Source organism: Gymnodraco acuticeps, unplaced genomic scaffold (genome assembly GCF_902827175.1).
Source record: "Gymnodraco acuticeps unplaced genomic scaffold, fGymAcu1.1, whole genome shotgun sequence".
NCBI lineage: Eukaryota > Metazoa > Chordata > Actinopteri > Perciformes > Bathydraconidae > Gymnodraco > Gymnodraco acuticeps.
In genome coordinates, this window is record NW_022990700.1 from 1782251 (window position 1) to 1803869 (window position 21619).

At 40.3% G+C, this 21619-nt stretch overlaps 1 protein-coding gene across 2 annotated transcripts; it reads left to right on the top strand.

The window, feature by feature from the left end:
- Positions 1-2567: 2567 nt before the first annotated feature.
- sh3rf2 (SH3 domain containing ring finger 2) lies at positions 2568-18897 on the top strand. Of its 2 annotated transcripts, none has more exons than XM_034231048.1 (11): positions 2568-2810; positions 3141-3567; positions 6101-6361; positions 7523-7618; positions 8688-9080; positions 15813-15934; positions 16087-16257; positions 16481-16755; positions 16839-17125; positions 17850-18154; positions 18296-18897. In XM_034231048.1, exons 2-11 carry the CDS (start codon positions 3142-3144, stop codon positions 18474-18476), a joined length of 2517 nt encoding a protein of 838 aa, XP_034086939.1. In that variant the 5' UTR covers positions 2568-2810; position 3141; the 3' UTR covers positions 18477-18897. The 2 variants fall into 2 exon arrangements, with proteins under 2 accessions (XP_034086939.1, XP_034086940.1); XM_034231049.1 differs by having other exon boundaries at positions 2798-2917.
- Positions 18898-21619: the final 2722 nt, after the last annotated feature.

Here is a 21619-nt window from a genome sequence, read left to right on the forward strand (position 1 = left end):
GGGAAAAGACAGAATCGCATATTTATTCTAAGACACAGTGAGACACTTTGACACTTATGGTAACAAAATATTGCATTCATGAAATGCTTAAAGAAATCTTAAAATATACATCGATAATGGCTCCAGAATAAATTCCTACTATAATAAAGACATTTGTTATCAGGAGAACGGATGCATCTGATGCATGTTTGAAAAAATAATTGAAAATGTCCCTGAGCCAAACCTCATTTTTTAGGCAATGATGGAAACAATGTCAGAACTGTGATAATAAGCTGCTGCATACGTAGGTAGGGGAGCAACTTAGAGCGCTACACAGAAAGAAGAAAAAAAGAGGTGGTTTCATTTATTTATCAAATATAAAATATGTATGGGTTTCAATCTGCTGGCAGAGGAGGACCAGGCAGAACAAACTGTGGGTTGAAAGACTCACTAAGTTGCTTTATGGATGGATGTTAATGTAGCATCTGGTGGCGGCTGCCTGCTGCTCTGCATACATGTTCAACCTAAATTACATTACAGGCTTTCAAGCAAACAGCTTACCTGGACTGACAGCACACTGCATACCACAGACTAACTTTATCTGTCAGACAATGGGAATGGACACTTCGCCTGCATGAAAGGTGTCTGCAAATAGAACAAGCTGCTGATGTTCCTGTTCAGCCTGTTTGACTGGAGTACTGTTTTTTCTCAACACACACACAAAAGCCAAACCTCACAGAGAGAAAGCAGGCTTCTATTGAAGCTCAATACATCTTTCATAAAACAAAAGAGAAACAACACTAATGATTCACCTAATCAGCACCTGGGAACTGCTGAAGTTTATTGTGAAGGTCCCACTGAAAGAGAGAAGTTAATTAAACGGCTTTGATGCCACCTAAAGTGCAGTTCGATTTGTGGTTAATCCTCATCAAACTGCAACACAAGGATTATGCTTTTTTGACTGACACCTGATTCAAATTAAAGTGCTAAAACGCTTCTTCATACACTTAAAAGTGCATCTGCATGTATGCCACAGTCAAATGATCAAGCACAGCCGCCGACATTGTGGGAGAAGGAGAACCGGGGGAAAAAGGAAAGAGGCAAAGCAAATGCTGAGACAGATCACATTCAATGAGTTAGCAGCACTCTCTGAGTAAGACAGCATTTTCAATAACACATGAAAGCTGGAGAAGAAGGCACTCCTCCTTATGCAGTGACTTGTGACAAGTCATGATATTCTGAGAGACAGCACACCAAGCTCAGAGCCTTCCCCGGGGAAACCCTTCCCTCTCCATCAGATAGACGATGTATCAGAACCATCAAACACAGGCCTCACACACCATCCGAGGCTCCTCAGTGGAGGCCAGACTGACGGATGGAGCACTTATGCACTCACTTCCTCTGTGCACTCCCTCTGTGTGTTTGACTTGAGGACAGGAGATCCACCAATCACAGATGGAAGCATAACAGTCATCAAGAAGTTAACTTTCAATGGAGAAAGAAATAAAGTTATCCAGACACGAGCGAAAATCAAGTTCCACTTCTTCCCTTTCCTCTGCCATAGACATTACGAGGCTTGAGAGGAAGGGCCTGTATCAACATTGATATGAACATGTAAATAAATCATGGTTAATCTCTCTCCTTTTCTGTTGCTCTTAGTCTCTCTGTAAAAGCCGAATGCACATTTTTAGTATTCCCCGAGTTCTGCTGACGTAAAAAAAAAAGGATTTACAAAATTGAAACAGATGCCCTGAACTTTCAGTACATAGCCAATATGAATACATTATTTAGTGATAGGATGCCAGAAAGGGATTGTGAGGATTGGGTTGCACAAATGAAATCCAAACAATAAACCAAATGGATAATATTATGACTTGTGTGAATCATCATTATCATCTCTACAGCAATAACAGTAAATGCTTTGTATGTAAAGCGAAGCTAAAACAATGGCCGTCGTGTAGAGTTCATGTCTATTTCATTTTCTCCAGCTCAGTTGTTTTCAGCAGCACTGATGTGCACTGTGCTGCTGGCACCTGCAGGTGAAGCTGGAGAGCTGGTCAGTGAATGCACCAGCAGAGGGAGACCATGTCACATGACAGTAGTGTGAACACTGCTCTGCTTCTATTTCCCCCTCTTCTTCACGTTGTAATAAATTAAAGTGGTATTCACGGAACAATTACAGAAAAAGGGAGATATAAATGTCCATAAACCTTAAAAGGACAGACTAATGTAGGTTTTTATTTAATGTAAATTAGCCCTTCAATCTTAATACTTGTAATACTCAAACTATTCTATCAACCCCTTAAATGTTGTCATTATAATGATTATTTTACCTATGTGTATTTTATTTTGATCACACAAATTTCCCAGGCAATAAAGTTAATGACGTTGTAAATGTAACTTTGATCAGCTGTTGAGAGTTAAACTGAATCGGATATGACACTGATCAGTTATTTGTGCTCTGCCTGGCTGTTGTTGATCCCTAGCAACCTCTCTGTTTTCAGTCTCAATCACACAGGTGGGTTTCGTGTCGTCATATATTTTGGCGTGTGTGTGTGTGTGCGTGTGTGCGTGCGTGTGTGTGTGTGTGTGTGTGTGTGTGTGTGTGTGTGTGTGTGTGTGTGTGTGTGTGTGTGTGTGTGTGTGTGTGTGTGTGTGTGTGTGTGTGTGTGTGTGAGATGCAAGCCTCCCGCGCCTGTCTGTGCTGCGTCGTCCTCTGGTCGCGCACTCCCGTCCTCCGCGCACTGCGTCATGGCGACAGTGGTGGAAAAGTTACGCATTTCCTAAACGGAGTGTGAGGAATATTCCTGTGGCTGTCAGCAGACACACATGTAAGTCGTAATTGTTTCTGTACGCTGTGTTTGTGATGCTAGTGTGGAGATATCTCTTCTTCGGCGGTTATTTCCTGTTGTAGTTGTTGTAATACCTGTGCAGCCAGGTAAGCTAACACCTGTAAGCGCGTATAGTGTTTACTGTGAACTAAAACGCGTCTTATCTTAGTATTTCCTCTTATCAAAGTGTTTGAAGTTATGGCAGTACATTCGCGTGTTATTGACATTATACTGTTTTACAGCAGACGAGGGCTCAAATATGTTGTTACTCATTCATTGTAAGATTTCTGACAATAGCTTGAATGAGCCTCTCATTCTTCTCTCTTTCAGTATGGTGGATTTCAGTGTCTCGGATGCAGCAGGAGCCTCAAAGAGAGGGGGCCCTTTTAAAATGGAGGAGCTGGCTCTGAGTGCCCTGCTGGAATGTCCAATGTGTTGTGAGCCACTGGATGTGTCAGCCAAGGTCCTGCCCTGCCAGCACACTTTCTGTACTTCCTGCCTGCAGAGACAGGAGGCAGCCCACTCCCTGCTGCGCTGCCCTGAGTGTGGGGCTCCTGTGGCGGCCAGGACAGTGGAGGAGCTCCCTGCAAACCTCCTGCTAGTGCAGCTCCTGGAGGGGCTTCAGGGCTCCCATGGGCCCAGCAGGGACAGATACACATCCCACTACACAGTGCCCATGGTCAGTGGAGGCTTGGCAGTAAAGGAGAGTCAGCAGCAGCAGGAGGATCAACACAGAGAGACGCAAGGCCACAGTGAGGTCAGTGCACGACCCCTGCCTAAACCTCTGCAAAACCATTTGAAATATAACGTAACCTTGTCTCTAAATAGGAAAGCAAACCAGGCTATCCATAATATAAGAAACAGTATGGAAATATTAAAAAGCCTTCATTTTGGTGACTTTTTAAGTTGAATAAAGTCAATGTTTCTGACCACCATAGGTATTTGTCAGGATACTTAATTTTGAAAACCTTGGCAAAGAATTAGAGTGGATTACCATCCTGTTTATCCTGTTTCACCCGCGTTTTCTAAGCACATTTGACACATTTCAAATCTACGCTTGAGCTCCAAGTAATCTCTTTTTCCTAGCTTCTCTAATTTACTAGCACAACCTGTTGGTGGCCATAACCTATAGTGTATTTGTGGTAATTAGTTCACCAGAAGAAGAAAAATACATTGTGTAACCCTAAAAATAAAAATGCTGTCTCATTAGTTTCCTCAACTAGTGTTTGTGTATGGGTTTGGCCTATTTACTGCAAGGATCAAATGATGACCAATTCCCAAAGCCCATAATCCTTAGATGTGAAATACAATCGCTGCTCCCTACTCTGAATTTCAGACATGACTAGGGTTATTGTGATAGGTAAAATCAATTGAGAATCTTATAATTACCAGACATGAATGTGTGTTATTGGCTTAAAAAGGCAAATCACATTAAACATCCTTAAAAAAATCTAATGTTGCATCCTGCTCATTGATTTGCAACATAGCCCACGAATGCGCCCATCCATTTAAATAAGAAGAGCTATCTCAGTATTGACATTGTGGAAAAATCTCCTGACTGTTGAGAAATATACGTTTCCTAATGGCATTTATTGACTTGTCATCCAACCCTATGGTGGCTCATTGATTTATTCTTTCTCCTTGTTTTTGGAAAAGGACCTGGGGTCTCATCTCTGACCTATTGGATTACTTTCTCACCACTTTGCTCACCATCTTAAACTGGACTTTTAAATGAGAGAGAATAAAACAATACAATGCTTAAGAAGCTGAAGTGGGATCAGAGCTACCAAAATGTTTTCCCTGACGTGTGTGAGTCTGTGTTCATCAGTGCCTACATTGATGGAGTCCACTAAAGCCTGTAAGAGAAGTGTCCGTCTTTAACACCAAGGATGATTTGGTTTTTCATATCATAAAGAACAAAATCCGCTTTGTTTTTAACTTTATTCTCAGAGGTGCGCTCTATATCTATATAAACACGTTAAATCTCCAGGGCAATGTATGTACATACAAGATTCAAATGTTAAAAGTCAAAATGAAAGTAATGACCAAGAGAAGCTAAATTGTAACGTTTATAACATAAGAGACTCAGCTAAGTGCTCAGAGGCTGGTAGATCTGAACTTTGAATTGGATTAATAATAACTTCAAATGAATCATACCTAATAATGCCTAAAGCTTATTATTCTTCAGTACTTCTCTTTTCAAGTGTAAACAATCCTCAGAAAACTCAAGAAAGTCTTTAATATGTTTCAAAGTCTATGCCACACATCTTGCAACGTTACCTAATTTAAACAGAAAAGAGATTAAAAAAAATACTTCACAGTCTGTAAATAATCAAAGTTTGCATTTGATGCTGATGTTTTATTCTCTGAGGTGATGAGAAACACCGATACCTGCTTCATCTTTAGTCTGCATTAACTGCTCTGAGTGTGTGAGAGTTTTAGTCTGTAGCTTGAGTTCAGCCAGAGTTCAAAATCTGCAGCCAGGTTCATAACGTTGCTAGTGATCATTAAGATGTTTAATTGCTTACTTTTCTGTGCTGTGCAAAACAGTAATCTTTTAACTGGCTAGGTATCAACAGTTAATGTCAGAGTGTTTATCTCAATAAAACCACAATTCACATTATGCAGGCACATTTATGAGCAGGAGCGTTATTAAAAAGTGAACTGAGCGTGATACTAAAAAGAAAATGTGGAATGAAGTTGACAATTTATTAGAATATGTCCTATTTTATGCAGATCATTTTAAATTGCCCCCAAAAAACACTATTTAAAATAATGATATAACAATCTAGTGAGTAGTGGAATTACAATTGGGTTTGCAGAAAGTGGTACAAGTTATTCACTTTTTTTGTATTATATATGCATAAAATAATTTAGTGTCTCTGGCCATTCTTGTGCTGTTTTCTTTCTTCACCACTAAAACGTGTAACCGAAAAAAGACATTAAAGTAAAGCTACAGTACGAGACAATACTTGATATCATCTTAAAAGGGAAAAATCTGTGCTTTATGACACACACACTGAGCGGCTGTAACGTGTCTGGAGCGCAGCATTTTACACATAGTTTAGCCTGTTGCCCAGCAAAGTCCCTAATCATTGTTTGTCCCAGTAAAAGTAAAGGGCAAAATAAACTGTGTCATGTTTACCCTCCTAATGTGCAGATTGGTTTTCCTCCACACAGACCAAAATCTTTAAAAAGAATCGATTTTCAAAAATGAATACCATCCTGTGTAACACACTTTGAGCATACAATAACTGATTTGTGATTTTCTCTTTTTGTTTGTTCCTCAGCTTTCTTTCAGAGCCTTGATGCGTAACCAACAAAGTGATTTGTCTGGAGAGCTGTTCCTCACGCCTGCTAACTGTATCACTCCGAAACACAGAGTGGATGAGAGCTGGCACCGCGGAAACGGCGGTGACGGTAGCGGAGCGCCTGTCAGCCAGATGCCTCAGCTGCAGTCCCAACCTCCGGCTCTCTGCAGGGCGCTGTACGACTTTAACCCCGAAGAGAGGACTCTGGAAGACAGTAAATATTGTCTCAGCTTTCTCAAGGTCTGACTCTCATACTACTGACTTAGCACGCAGGAAAACATACTTACTGTCACAGCCTTCTGTTTTTGTACACTTGATCTTTTAAAATACTCACAGGGGTTTTCTACGTTTTAATTAATGCACAAAGAAAATGATTACACGTAAAACATTTTTTACTTGTTCTTTATTAGTTATTTTCTCACATTCCCCTTTACATCCATTAGTACTCCAATTTAGATGAACAGTTTATTTAACAAGGGGAAGGTCTTAAATCCAAGAAATTCAACATGAGATTATGAAAAACTAAATTTATAGAAATAAAATCAATAATAACACTGAGAATATAAATAACACAGGTAGAACAAAAATAAAATAAAAGACGGGTATTACACGTAACTTCAACCTTCAGGGAATATCAAAGTTTGACCTTCAGGGGAAAAGAGTTTGGTCTATGACCCATCATTGGGTTTATACGTGAGTAATCTTCACAGATTGGTTTTCTTTTTGAGGAACAGTCAACATGGCTGAAGATATTCAACTCACCCCGAAGGAAGAGTAGGAAAATCATAAAATATTATTTATAATATTATATTATGTGCAAATCTGCAACCAGTTGTAAGTTGTACGATATTTGCTTATACTGTAATCACTTATTTTACTTTAAAAGCTGTTGCAGATACATTATGTGTCAATTGACTAATCATTGCAAATCTAAAAGATTTACTTTTTACAGTCAAATTAAATGCCTTCAACATTTTTTTTAATTGTAAAATAAATGACCTTTCTTTCCAAATTAAAATGTGTTTTTTGCTCTTTTCACTGGTTTGATCTTGAGGCGCAGACCTGAAGGATTTCTGAGTCGGTTATATAAAGGCCTCAGTACTTGTGTGCTCTCCATTAAAGCACACTTGCTTGCTTGCTTTAATGCAGATGGTCAAATGGTTTTTAGAGTGAGGCTGGCCATAGAAAGGACCGGGCCTGGAGACACAAAGGCAGTGGATGTCACATGCTGCAGGAGAAACATAGAGAGATTCTGAGTGCTCCGTCTTCAGGGCGAGCGCACTCTGTTGAAAGCACCTAGCATCCTGTTTGTTTGTTTTTTTAGCGGGTTTTAAGCCTCTCACCTTTTTGCCACTTTCTCCAAATGAAGTTTTGGGTCTGTTAATTATTTGTGTTTTGCAGGGAGAAGTTCTTACTGTCATCAGGCGTTTGGATGAACACTGGATTGAAGCCAAGCTTGGGGAGAAAGTTGGAATTTGCCCTCTGCAGTTCATAGAGGTGAGTTCTCCTTGGTCTTCCCTTGTCCTTCATTGTTTAAATGTGGGTCGTTGCCTCTTCAGCGTGATCGAAGTTGATACCTGCCGTTTGGCAATTGGTCTGAAGGTGTAGTAATGAATTGAACCATAGATGTCTTCGCTGGATGTCATTGAGCCCTGGCAATGCTCATTGCCAGGGCGCTTACCTTAATTTTCATTCATATCTGCGATTCACCCGTAAATGTCGCTCCTGCAAAGTGCTGAGGCAGAGAGCCAGTGTGTGAAGCCGTGCTTTGTCTGCAGCTGCTCATTAGTGTGTGACTATGTGCCTTACTCAGGTTGGCAGCGGTGCTTAGCTAGCTGTCATTTGTTTTCCTTAGTACTTTCTGCCTCCGGGAATTAACTTTGTCAGTGCTGGGGAAAATTGTTTAGACAATACGACACAGTGGGGTTAATGGGATGCTTTATCAGTTCTTGTTTACTCCCCTCACTTATGATGTGTTTTGCTATAGTATGTCCTCATATTGTGTTCCTATTCCCCTCCTCTTATGAGTTCTTTCTTTTAGGTTTTTCTGTCCACGTGTCTTTTCCTCAAGCCCCGCCTCAGTTGTTTTCTTTTTCTACCTCTGTACTGTATTCTTTCATCCTCCTCTTTTCTCCTCTCCCCTCTCCTTTCTGAGACTGCCTCTCCTCGTGTCGTTCATCCAGGCGTAAAGAGTAGACACAGTAATGCTTTCTCTGCTTGGGTGGCATAACAGCACATCACATAGGGAGTGAAAGCATTAACCCTGGCGTGCCTGTCTGTCTGCCTGCCTGCCTGCCTATCTGTGCAGCTGCTCTCTCAGCACCAGTCAACCCTTCCTACCGTATGGCTGGTACTTATGTTCCTGCCGGGCCAACAAGTTGTAGGGGTGAGTGCAGTATTGATAGGTGGCCGTATTTACACAGAAATATTTTTAGCTGAAGCAAAGGTTGACATCACTGTTAGCAGGTAGGAGCGAGTTGGAGATCATTCTCTTGATTGGGGATTGAATATTCTCTGTGTTAGGATTCATCTCCATGGTTTCTCTTTATGTGTTCATCTCTTTCAGCCAAACTCAGTGGCTGCCAAACTGCTAGAGGGAAAGAATCGAAAAGGGAGTGACTCAGCAGAATTTCATCATCGGACTGGGAGTGGGGGCAAAGACAAGGCCACTGACGTATCTATTAGGACCACCCACTACGGAGTCCCTCAAATCCCAACAAAGACACCCATCATCAATGCTTTGCCCCCCAGCCAGAGGAAGCAGCCCGCAGACAGCAGCATCAACTTTTATCCGACTACCAAAGGAGAGCCGACCAACATCAGCACCTACAACGGGCGTCAGGGTCCGCCGCACCACCTCTCTGTGTCTCTCAGTGCCCGGGGCCACTCTCATTCTTCGAGAGTGAGCTCTCAGCGAATTAGACGGCACTCTGACAGTACACACAGACACCTCTTACAGGTGAGTCATGGGCCAAGACATCTGCCTCTATGAATGCTGTAGTGATGTTATAAGATGTCTCAGTTTTATCAGATTCCTCTTTCTCATAATATTTGAGCTAAACTTTGTTTGGTTTTGTTTAGTTTTCAGTGATTTGTTTTAACAGAAAGCATGTGGTTGGCAAAAGGCATGACGGTTTTCTGTGAGATAGTAGATTGTTATTTGAGTCACTGAGGAATCAAGTTGTCCTCAGGGATGCAGGGAGGGAACCGTGACACTCAGCTTAGGAATGAATGAGAAAGAGGAGTCCTCTTGATGTTGGCTGCTGCATGATTAAACGGCTGTAAGTAAGACAACACAGATGTGTATGAGGGGTTAGATATGTAAGGAGTGAGGAATGAAAGGAGTGAGGTCTGGAGGTGAATGGACCGAAACTTTGAAAGATGTTTAATCAAGAGTCCTGGGACAAAAGCCAAGGCTTCCCCCCCATCTATAAAAGCTGTTTAGCATGGTGTGTGTCCTTTGTCTTTGTACAGTTCAGGGAGATACAGTACTTGACAAAACTTGTAGAATTGTCTGTATTGTATTAACAGTTCAATCTAGATTGTTTTGGTATGATGAGTGTTGGAGATATCGGCCCGTAGAGATGTCTGCCTTCTCTCCAACACAATGGAACTAGATGGCGCTCTATTGGTGGTGCTCGAAACATCCAGATAATACAATTGGAAACTAAACAGTAATTAATAGATTTCCAGAAATCTTGACCTTGTCAATCAAGATATTCTACATATCTTTTTGTGATCAGTTTCAGGTAGGAACTTCTTTATTTCTACTGAACTATATCCACCAACGGTATCACCACGCAGAAAGAAGCGTGCACCCACTCATGGACGAGAAGGTTGTGCTTGTGACTTGTAAATGGCGTCCCACTGGGCTAAGCTGTAAATTAAGCTAGCTCAGAAAAGCCTTTCCTCCATGCTCATTTCTGTGCAGTGATACACTCAATTGATGTAGTTTAGAAAAAAGAAAGTAGTTCCTAGTTGACGAGTACCTTCAAGTTATATCTAATTTGAAAGGAGGTAGACATGTCCATGGCTGACATCTCCAACACCTGGCAACTCATACCAAAACCATCTAGATTGATACATATTATTTTGTGGTGAACTGTCCCTTGAGCAAGGCACCGGACACCCCCCTTCCCCCCTCACTCCCATTGCTCCCCGGGCGCTGTACAATAGCTGCCCACTGCTCCTAGTACTAGACTCCTGGTACTAGGATGGGTTAAAAGCAGAGAACACATGTCACTGTGTGTGCTGTGTGCTCTGCATGTGTGACCATTAAAGAGGGTTTCATCCTTCCCAATTCTATTCTATTCTAATTCTTAAAGCTTCTTTGACTCTAACGTTTGAAATAATGCTGATATTTGAGTGTAAAACACAAAGCGGGCTAAACAACAATCAAAGCTTGGGTGGGTAACGTTGGAGAAGCCAGCACGAGTAAGGAGATGTTTTTAAGAAGATCCAATTAGGAAAAACCCAGCCCAATATTGCTAATTCTCTAGCAGAGAGTGTAGCCAGCAGCACTAAAGCAAACGTTGCTAAACCGAGTGAGAAAGGCACTAAGTTGGCAAAACTGACACCCTGTCCCATTAGGCCTCCACCCAAAGCCATTCCCCCAAAGTTATCATTATGTATCAAACAATGATACATTAACATAAACTACAAAAATGGTTGTTTTTAGTACTCAAAGCTGTCAAGCTATCAAGGCAGGCATCCCATGAGATAGACACGCAGGCAGTTTCACAGGGAGGTCCAACGTCTAATCTTTTCTCTTTTTTTATTAATTTGCAGCCAAATGTAATGACTAAAGGGATTTATTACAGTCCTGCAAAATCCCCAGGTACCAGATTTAGTTTCTCTTTTTTGTTGGACCTTTTTAATTGATTGATTGCTGTCGGGATATAGAGAGAATTTCACCAATTAAAAGTTTTACCCACCCCAGCTCTAACTTTTATGAAGCACTATGCGGCAAACTGTGAGCTTGTCTTTACAGCCATCATGGCATCTAAATTACTCCCAAGTAGAGTGTGTGTAAACTGTAAAGTAGTCTCTAATGCTCTTGAAACCAACAATTTATGCTTTTTCATGTTTTTGAAGATCTTTGAGCGTCACCTTTGACATCTATTAATCATATATCTAATTATAATTTAGGACTGCCTAGTTCTCAAGCTATTGCTAACCCACGGTTTACATGACGCCAACAACAAGACACCTGCTGTATATTTGATACAGCCTATATTGTAAGGCCGCGTTATGGATAGATGATGAACAACAACAATTTGTGTCAATTTTTAAGATAACCATCAGGAGAATCATGACAGCAACCCCCTAAAATAGACATTGTACTTATTATGTTCTCATCACCTTTACTTAAAGTTTGGATGAGTCATTATTTCATCCCATGTATTCGTTTACTTAAGAAACAATGTAATACGATACTGTGAATGCTGCCTGAAGTCATAGCCAGCCAGTGCCTCTGCTTAATAATGTAACCAAGTTGCCCGACCCCCTGAGATAACGATTTCCTTTGATTCAGTTTCAATGTCACACCTCTACCCAATTATACATAGCAGGAAAAATGCTAAACCATATGCAGGTTGGAGAAAAACCAGTAGAGGAAGGGAGGTTTGGGAGACTTGAGAACAAGAACAAATAAGAGGAAATGGGACAGGAAAAGGTGAATGGATTGGTGATAGAGAGAATACATTGTGTAGAGCTGTGTAGAGAAACAGAAAAAGAGCTAAATGTTTGAGCTGCAAAGAGGCAAAACACAAGAAGTTGGAAGAAGGAGGAGGAGAAATGAGAGATAGATGCAGCGAGTGGGAGGCTTGGAGACTCCCTGAGTGTGTCTGCTTATCTCTCTCATACTGATGATGGTGAGTCACTGCTGAAGTTGGTTACATAACAGACTCCTCTCTCCCCTGCCTTCAAACTCTTTCCTCTTCACTAAGCAGGTAGCACTCACTCTCACATCAGTAGGCCAGTAATAGCAGACAAGCCACGCACCCTTTTTAAAGGAGCGGGGGGCTCTGTCCCTAAAGCCGAGGCTGCGCTCCCCACAGACCGAGGCAGCATGTGGGCTATTCTTAGTGCTGCTGCATCCCATCATCAGCTCTCACCTCTGGCTCCACTGTTTCCCAGTGACGCTTCTTCTTCCTACTGACTGTGTTTGCAAGATGCATATTAATATGAATATTGGCATGGTTATGTAAGAGCAACATTAAGGATGGAAATGAGCCAAACACCAAAAACATCTTCAAATGTAAGATAGACTATCATACTTAACTGCTACACAAAAATCCCTTGTATTGTTGTTAAGAAATACTTATTTTGTTCTCCTAGGAGTCCAATAATTGAGTTTAATAGACCATATAAGAGACCGGAAATACTCTTAAGTTGATTGATTGGAGATGAATCAGCAATTATCTTGGTCTTTGATTAGTGAGTAAGTGGTTTATTTATATAACATATCCAAAGTGCATAACTCTACAAAGTGCTGAATATAAAGTTAAGCCAACGAGTACAAACAAATGATTGAAGAAGGGGAACAACATCACGGTTAGAAATAAAACAAAGCATGTCCAAACATTTTACTGTCTACAGTGAGAGACTTCAACAAGCACTGTCTCCTTTAGTTGTAGGTCTCTAGCCAGGAATAAGCAAAGAAAACATGATCCTTGAAAATCAATTGGCAAAAATAAAACCTTGCATTCTTTTTTTAATGAAATAATTTGTATTAGCTTTCTATGAAAATATGTTATCTTAGTATACATTACAAAAAGCTGTATTAATGTTTCCTATTTAAGTTCAAATCCTAGTCCCACGTAAAATGTTTAGGTAACAAAAAGTAAGTCAATTAACCTTTTATTTGAAAATATAATTGTATTATGAATGCAGTGTATCTGTAATTGTTGCACAACCCAGCTTCATCGATCAATTTCAAATCGAAAACACTACAACAGCAACTAAAATGTGTTGTATATAAAAATAAAACACTATAGACGGAAAATGAAGACTTTCCAAACGACATCATGTTGCTTTTCAGTCATCTGAGCCTGATCTTTGAGAGCAGTGTACAACCAGGCGTATCCATCATACTTGTTTTGAGATTGCTTCTGGACAATGTAATTATTTATTTAAGTTTGTTGAAATCACAAATGAAAGTCTAATTGACCATGGCAACTGAGTAGTGCAGGGCCTTCACATTTACACCAAACAGTGTTGGTTATCCCGTGTGTCCAAAACTTTACTTTTCAAAACCTTGTCTGCATTTAATACATAAACACACTTTATGAGCTAGTTTTGAGCTGTGCAAATATATCCATAAAATGTATCTGTTTTGGGGGGATTCTTTATCCATTCTTTCCAACAGGAAACATTTCTGATATCTGTCTGTGTGATAAGATGATTCACAAATGTAAAAAATATGTATAATAGTAAAGTGTGTTTAAGTTTTTTGTAGCAATTGAAACTTAACATCTCCGAGTTTTTGATACAGCAAATTTGTTATGCGTACAAAAAGATAATTAAGGAACCTGGGTATCAGCTGATGAACTTTAAGAAATCATTCAGCTGAAATTACCAAATTTATGAAACTATATAAAAAAAAAGATATATATCAAAATCCAACAAAACTATGAAATCCTCTCATCTTTCTTACTTAAATATGTGAGATAAAAAATTGCTCGTGAACCATTCTTGCTGGTAGGAAGTCACCATAATGTGGACATTAGTATTTTGTCAATTTATGTATTTATGTTAGCAGTGATTCTACCAGCAGGAGCAAGCATTTAAACCAAATAAGACCTTGTTTCACTGCATGACCAACCTCAGAATTAATCTCTCCATGTAAATATAGCCTCTTTCACTGATGGGTCAGTGCACCTGGCCATTGCGTGACTGAAGAAGGATGCGATAAAACACAAGAATAGAAAAAGGACATAGAGTAATGAAAATAAGTAAATAATTGAATGCAGGATAAAAGAGTTGCAGAGCTTTTTCTCTTTGCTTTACGCAACAATTTGAGGAGATAACTTGGCTGTTAAAAGACAGTGATTCATTGCACATAAAACTGTCTAATGGTTTCCGTCCATCCTGCTGCTTTCCCCCATCTCTCAACAAAAAGTGAAACAGAGAAGTCACAGCAAAGTAGTAGGGAAGCAGTAAAAATGGCATTTGAATGTCAAAAAATAAGCAAAGAAAACTTTAGATGACAGGATTGCTCATACATCAACTCTGATATATTAGGCTGGACATGTCTTCAGGATAATATATCATAACTTTATAGCTTTACAGATGCCTCACAGCACTGCCTTTGACAAGTCAGCCTGTGCTTATAGCAATGGCTGCCTCTCAATTAGAGCTTCTATTGTGCTTCTTTGAGGTTCAGTGTGAATGCATTGCAGCTTAATGGTGGCTGAGCTGCAGGATACAGGCACATGCTGTACAGAGGAAGCCCCAGGCCCACAGGCCAGCATTAATGTTTTAAGCAGTAGTTGAGTGGTAGGGCTGTAAATAGCAGCAGCACTCTGAAGACGTGACTGCAGAGATAATAGGCACCGGGAAAGTTATCTCCGCCTCTCTGTAATCAGAACAAAACTCAAACATTCTGTGGGTGGGGTGGTTGGGTGGGTCTAAATGTAAAAAGCACTCACTTGATCTCCTTTTTTAGTTTGGTAATCAAGTAATTTAGTTTCATAATGTGTTGTTAACGGTTCTGAGACACGGACTGACTCACAGCCTCATGACTTCAAGCCTGTCAGTTTCAGTTTTAAAAAGAGCAGTTTTGGTCTGTAAAAAGAAGTCTGCCTGGCCATTATAAATATTTCAACTGGCACTGTATTTTACATACCTTAAAATGTATAAACCATAACTCCTTTATTGATCAGGTTCAGAATAACCACAGTAGGTTTTAACATACAAGGAAATTGCTTTGGTGTATTTGTACACACATAAACAATTTAAATGGAAAAAGAACAAAACATATTGAACAACATAAATCAAATAAGGAATGTGAACAATACACTTAAATAGACAAAATTACTTGGAAGAAAATTACGCAAATCTTACACTGTGGGATTGACAGTCACCACAACTAAATATAATTGAACACCTTTGGTAGATGTTGGAGCGTCAGGTTAAGACAGGGTCATGACCATCATCGTTAAAACACCAGGATTATGGTTTAGTTCTTTTATTTGACTTGATGAAAAGGATAGGTTCCCACATTTGTATCTGTCTTGAAACAATACACACATTCATCTTAAAACAGTCTTTGCTTGTTGTTATTATACATGCAATTCAAACGTCTTTTCCTGATATAGTTAGTATAAGGCTTTACTAGTCTGAGTTGGATAAATCAAGTGGATCCTATCTTCTAAAGTTACTGTATTTAAAGTACAGACTTCTCTGGTCAGTTTAGCTGTTGAAATATCTCAACAGCTACGAGATGCTTAATGCTAATAGCTTTGTTAATCCTTTGTGAGTCTACTAGGCATGTTAGCATGTTGACGTTAGCACTCAAAGCACGGCCGTTGCAACATGTAGGATTACACTTTAAACACTTTAAATGTCCTTAAAGGGGAAATTGAAGGAAAGCAATTGGTCAAGCTAAAATTCAAGATATTCTTTAACTATGTGCCATGCAGAACACTGCTTTACATTTGATTATACTTTCAAATCCATCCCATTACAGAGTGAGAAGAAGATGACCAGTGAGACTCCACCCACCGTCTCCATGGCTCTGCTGAACCCCCAAATGTCCTCTGCCTCTGCAGACAGCAAGAACTCCTCCACGCAGCAGCTCTCCATCAGTGTGTGAGTCATTGTTTTAAGCAGTACATTACTTATATGATAATGGGATGGAAAAAAATATACCAAGAACCCCTCAAATACTGATGAAAACTGTGGTATGATCTTGATATACTCTTGGAAGATAACAAAGACAACTCCCCCATTTGACTCCTCAGGTGTGCCGTCCTATACTCCTACAAACCCCGACGGCCTGAGGAGCTGGAGCTGAGGAAAGGAGAGATGGTGGGAGTGTACGGAAACTTCAAGGAAGGCTGGCTGCGTGGGTTATCGCTCAGAACGGGAAAAGTGGGCATTCTGCCCAGCAACTACATCACGCCTGTGCTAAGGTAAGAGGCTGTGGTCCCTGACTTCAGAGGGTGGGAGCTGAATGACATTTGGATTCAGACAGTAATTTAATGTGGGCAGGACGACATGTCATCATGAACTCAATGAATTATGAAACAGTAATAAAACACTGAGGCTGGTGCTTTGTGCAAATAAACTTCACAGTATTACAAGTGATATTCAGTAGGTGCTTATGTCCTAAAGTGTCTCATTGCCTCACTGCAGAACCTCAGCCAGACTACTGGAGACCAAAGCAGCTAATGCGTCTTCTCAGTACAACACACTAACTGGAAAGAAAGCCACAGCTGCCAAGAATCCTGCTGTGGTCCTCGCGCTGGATAGGGTAAACTCTGATGGAGCGATTTACTCAAAAGGACAGGTTCCATCTGTGCCAAACGGTGCACAGCATGCAATGTCATCCACTGGCGCCGGAAAACCGTCCCTCTATGGGACATCGCAAGGTTGGGACACTGTGAGGCGCATCTTTAACCCTCATAGAGGTGAGTGATAAGCAACCACATCCACATTCTGATTACTCCATTTAATAAAACGTTTTCAATTAATGCCTTCAATGTTTTTTCAGGCTCACATCATTTCTCCCATATTTCCAACCTAAACAACCCGTCCAACTCACAGCACTTTGCACAAGTTCAAGCATCCGGCTACTCACCTGCCCTCCACAGGAAGAAAAACAGCATTATCTTCTCCACCCCTGGCAGAGGCCGGAGCTGGATGACTGAGCCAGCAGCGCCCTCTGCTGCTGCGCTCTTTAAGGACAGAGACTTCACTGCCTCACATGACAGACAGCCTGCCAATGGACCCCACTCAATTCTAGTCAGACCCGACTCATACAAGAATAATACAGACAAGGTAATGTCATACTTAGGATTTCTGCCAAGAGGCATGAGTATTTTATTTTGTATTGAAAATGGAAATACTCGCATTGAGACTCAAACGGCATACAAAAACTGCATAAAAGAGAAAAGCTACAGACTTAAGATGAACAGCGAATTTCAGTCATAGGATATGTGCATTCAGTGGTCAAATAGTCGTTTACTGTTTTTTAAATCCATAATTATATACTATAATTTAGTTTAAAATTATGAAAATGAGAAAAGGGTTAAAAAAAAATTTAAAAGCCAAAGGCAGTGTGGTTTAGAGGAATGAGGAACATCATTTGTCTGGTGACTCTAGGTTGCAACTAGTCATCATTTTAGAAGTCGGTACAGAATATAAATTGAGGCAGTTTGTGTAAAATGGCCTCATAAAGAAAAATTGCTTCAGTGTTCGATTCTACTGATGTGTAGGGAATGCAAACTTTCTCATATAGACTGCAAAGCTTGCTGCTGAAACCTGAATCAGATAAAAATCGTAAAGCATCATGCCATTTTTAAAGAAGAAAAACGTGAACATGAATGAAAATACTTGGATCTATAGCTGATAAAGGCATCGCATAATTTAATTTCCCTCTTGCACCGTAAGAAAAGCAGCAATTTGTTGTATAATAGTGGTGTCTCTGTTAACTAACTGTTCTAAAATAATTAGATGATTACTGTTCCACATGCACCTTACTGTAGATATTTTTCTCCCCTAGCCGGCAAAGTCAGTGCGGTTTTACACAGAAGAAGACTCCCCGCATCCCAGACGCAGGACCTCCTCTTGGTCGCCAGGAAATCATGTTTCCTCCAACTACAACTCTGGCCCCCCTGCGTTAGAAGTATGGGCCCCATCGCTCACGTTGGGAAGAGACGGACCAGGGATCATTCTCAAAGAAGGAAAAGCTCCTATTCTCAGGAAAGGCCTGGAAAACATCACCTCAGATCTAAACTCTAACCTGCATAAACCTATAATGTCCCACCCGTCGCTATCAGCCGTGTCAGCTCAGTTCAGCCCCAGCAGGTACGTTTAATTGTTCTGCTTGACTTATAATCAATATGCTTTATGATTTCAGGGAAAGATGAGGTAGGCTTGAAAGTTTTTTTTTATTGATTTCAAATACTGGAAGAAAACCCCTGGCCTCTATTCCTTTTCTCTTTCCAGACACAGAGTGACCACAACGTATTTAGCCCAGACTGACTCAGAACTAAGTCTGCTTCAAGGAGAGATGGTCCTCGTCCACAGACCTCGACCTGATGGACGAGTTCTGGTTACTCAGGAAAGCAACGGGCAGACAGGCCTCTTCCACAGTGTTATTCTTCAAGCCCTTGAGAGACTCAGTTGACTGTAGTACTACTGTTGTGTATATTTCTATATGCCATGTGTTCAAACTGCCAACATACTTGACTTACCTGCTGAACAACAACATGCGTGTTAAAAGATGAATGCTGCCATTGACAATCCTTTCAAAAAGGTGTTTGTTTTGGTCCTGAGTGCATATGAGTGTGGTTAAATTCTCCAGACATATATTCTGTGTTCTTCAATGTATGTGCATGTTTGTTACACATGTACTATTTAACATTTGCACAAAATCCCACCTACTGACTGTTCCTTGTTTAATACCCATGTTACACGCATTGGTGAGTGCCTTTGTCAAAACCCACAAAGAAACAAACTATATTTTAAAAGATTATATTTAGAGAACTATGAAGTAAATTAAAAAGTACGTACCGCTTATATGGAAATAAACTATACTTCCAAGTTGATTGTGGTTTGTTGTCTTACATGTGTAACCTATAATCCTTTAACTAACAATACCATAATGGAGAAGTTGTTGCTGAAATTCAAAAGTTCTGCATTAATAACTTTAAGTGCAACTTAAGTAATTACATAAGTAAAGCAAGAGTAGGCCTACCTTATCTTGAAGCAACTTAAATTACTTTTGCAAGAAGTATTAAGCCAAGGTTAACACTCGCTATTAGGTTTTGGGATGTTCCACAAGTAAAAAATTACTGGGTTACCTGCAACCCTAGGGATCCCACTGGTTCACTGTGTAGCAACTGCTTTGTGGTAATTATTTGTAATACATGTTTTACTTTTAAATATGTACAGTGGGGCAAAAATGTATTTAGTCAGCCACAAATTGTGCAAGTTCTCCCACTTAAAAAGATGAGAGAGGCCTGTAATTTTCATTCTAGGTACACTTCAACTATGAGAGACAGAATGGGGGGAAAGAATCCAGGAAATCACATTGTAGGAATTTTATTGAATTAATTGGTAAATTCCTCTGTAAAATAAGTATTTGGTCACCTACAAACAAACAAGATTTCTGGCTCTCACAGACCTGTAACTTCTTCTTTAAGAGCCTCCTCTGTCCTCCACTTGTTAACTGTATTAATGGAACCTGTTTGAACTCGTTATCAGTATAAAAGACACCTGTCCACAACCTCAAACAGTCACACTCCAAACTCCACTATGGCCAAGACCAAAGAGCTGTCAAAGGACACCAGAAACAAAATTGTAGTCCTGCACCAGGCTGGGAAGACTGAATCTGCAATAGGTAAGCAGGTTGGTGTGAAGAAATCAACTGTGGGAGCAATTATTAGAAAATGGAAGACATACAAGACCACTGATAATCTCCCTCGATCTGGGGCTCCACGCAAGATCTCACCCCATGGGGTCAAAATGATCACAAGAACGGTGAGCAAAAATCCCAGAACCACACGGGGGGACCGTCAATGACCTGCAGAGAGCTGGGACCAAAGTAACAAAGGCTACCATCAGTAACACACTACGCCGCCAGGGACTCAAATCCTGCAGTGCCAGACGTGTCCCCCTGCTTAAGCCAGTACATGTCCAGGCCCGTCTGAAGTTTGCTGAGAGCATTTAGATGATCCAGAAGAGGATTGGGAGAATGTCATATGGTCAGATTAAACCAAAATAGAACTTTTTGGTAAAAACTCAACTAGACGTGTTTGGAGGAGAAAGAATGCTGAGTTGCATCCAAAGAACACCATACCTACTGTGAAACATGGGGGTGGAAACATCATGCTTTGGGGCTGTTTTTCTGCAAAGGGACCAGGACGACTGATCCGTGTAAAGGAAAGAATGAATGGGGCCATGTATCGTGAGATTTTGAGTGACAACCTCCTTCCATCAGCAAGGGCATTGAAGATGAAACGTGGCTGGGTCTTTCAGCATGACAATGATCCCAAACACACCGCCCGGGCAACAAAGGAGTTGCTTCGTAAGAAGCATTTCAAGGTCCTGGAGTGGCCTAGCCAGTCTCCAGATCTCAACCCCATATAAAATCTTTGGAGGGAGTTGAAAGTCTGTGTTGCCCAGCGACAGCCCCAAAACATCACTGCTCTAGAGGAGATCTGCATGGAGGAATGGGCCAAAATACCAGCAACAGTGTGTGAAAACCTTGTGAAGACTTACAGAAAACGTTTGACCTCTGTCATTGCCAACAAAGGGTATATAACAAAGTATTGAGATGAACTTTTGTTATTGACCAAATACTTATTTTCCACCATAATTTGCAAATAAATTCTTTAAAAATCAGACAATGTGATTTTCTGGATTTTTTTTTTGTCTCATTTTGTCTCTCATAGTTGAGGTATAGCCTACCTAGAAATTTACAGGCCTCGTCTTTTTAAGTGGGAGAACTTGCACAATTGGTGGCTGACTAAATACTTTTTTGCCCCACTGTATGTATTGAAGGAAAGGTGCAATAGTGGTTATGTGATACATTTGATTACTCTCACTTTTTGTTTGTATTTTTAAGATTCCCCTTAACCACACTACCTGAAAACATAATGTCAACGTTTTTGATTTGTACAGCCTTATATGTTTATCAAAGCCAAAAGCCCACATATCTACAGCATCTTAGATCGTTAAAAATACACTACAGTGCATCAGCCATCCTGTGAGGTAGTCTAAAATAACAAATCGCCAACTACAATCAAATACTCTCACCCTAAGACTCTTGAACTAGATGTCAAGAAAGGTTTTCACATATTTTTTTGATAGGGATTCCTTGAATATGGCGTCTAAAGGGTTTACATGCACTTAGATGGACTTATTCTGGCTGAAATAAAAATGTATCTTTTAATATAATGTTGAATAATATAACTTTTAGCAAAAAACCTCAAGCATTTCTTTAAAACAATATATTAAAATATCTTCAGTAAGCTTTATTCGGACTCGACCAAGGTATTAGCTGTTTAATTTCAGTCCAGTGTTTGCCAAGACCAATTATAAAGACCATCTATATTTTAGTACACATGAAGTAGGCCAAATGAATGTGATTATAATCAAATTAACACAGAGAAAACTTTTGGCCAATCAGTAGGCCTATTCTAGCACAGGAATGTCATACAATGCACAAAGAGTGGGAGGAATGGGGAGTTAATGGGGGCCCAGCAACTAATTTCTGGTCTTACTGTACTTTTATGCCACTGCACTGCTCTGAATCACCTTCAATGC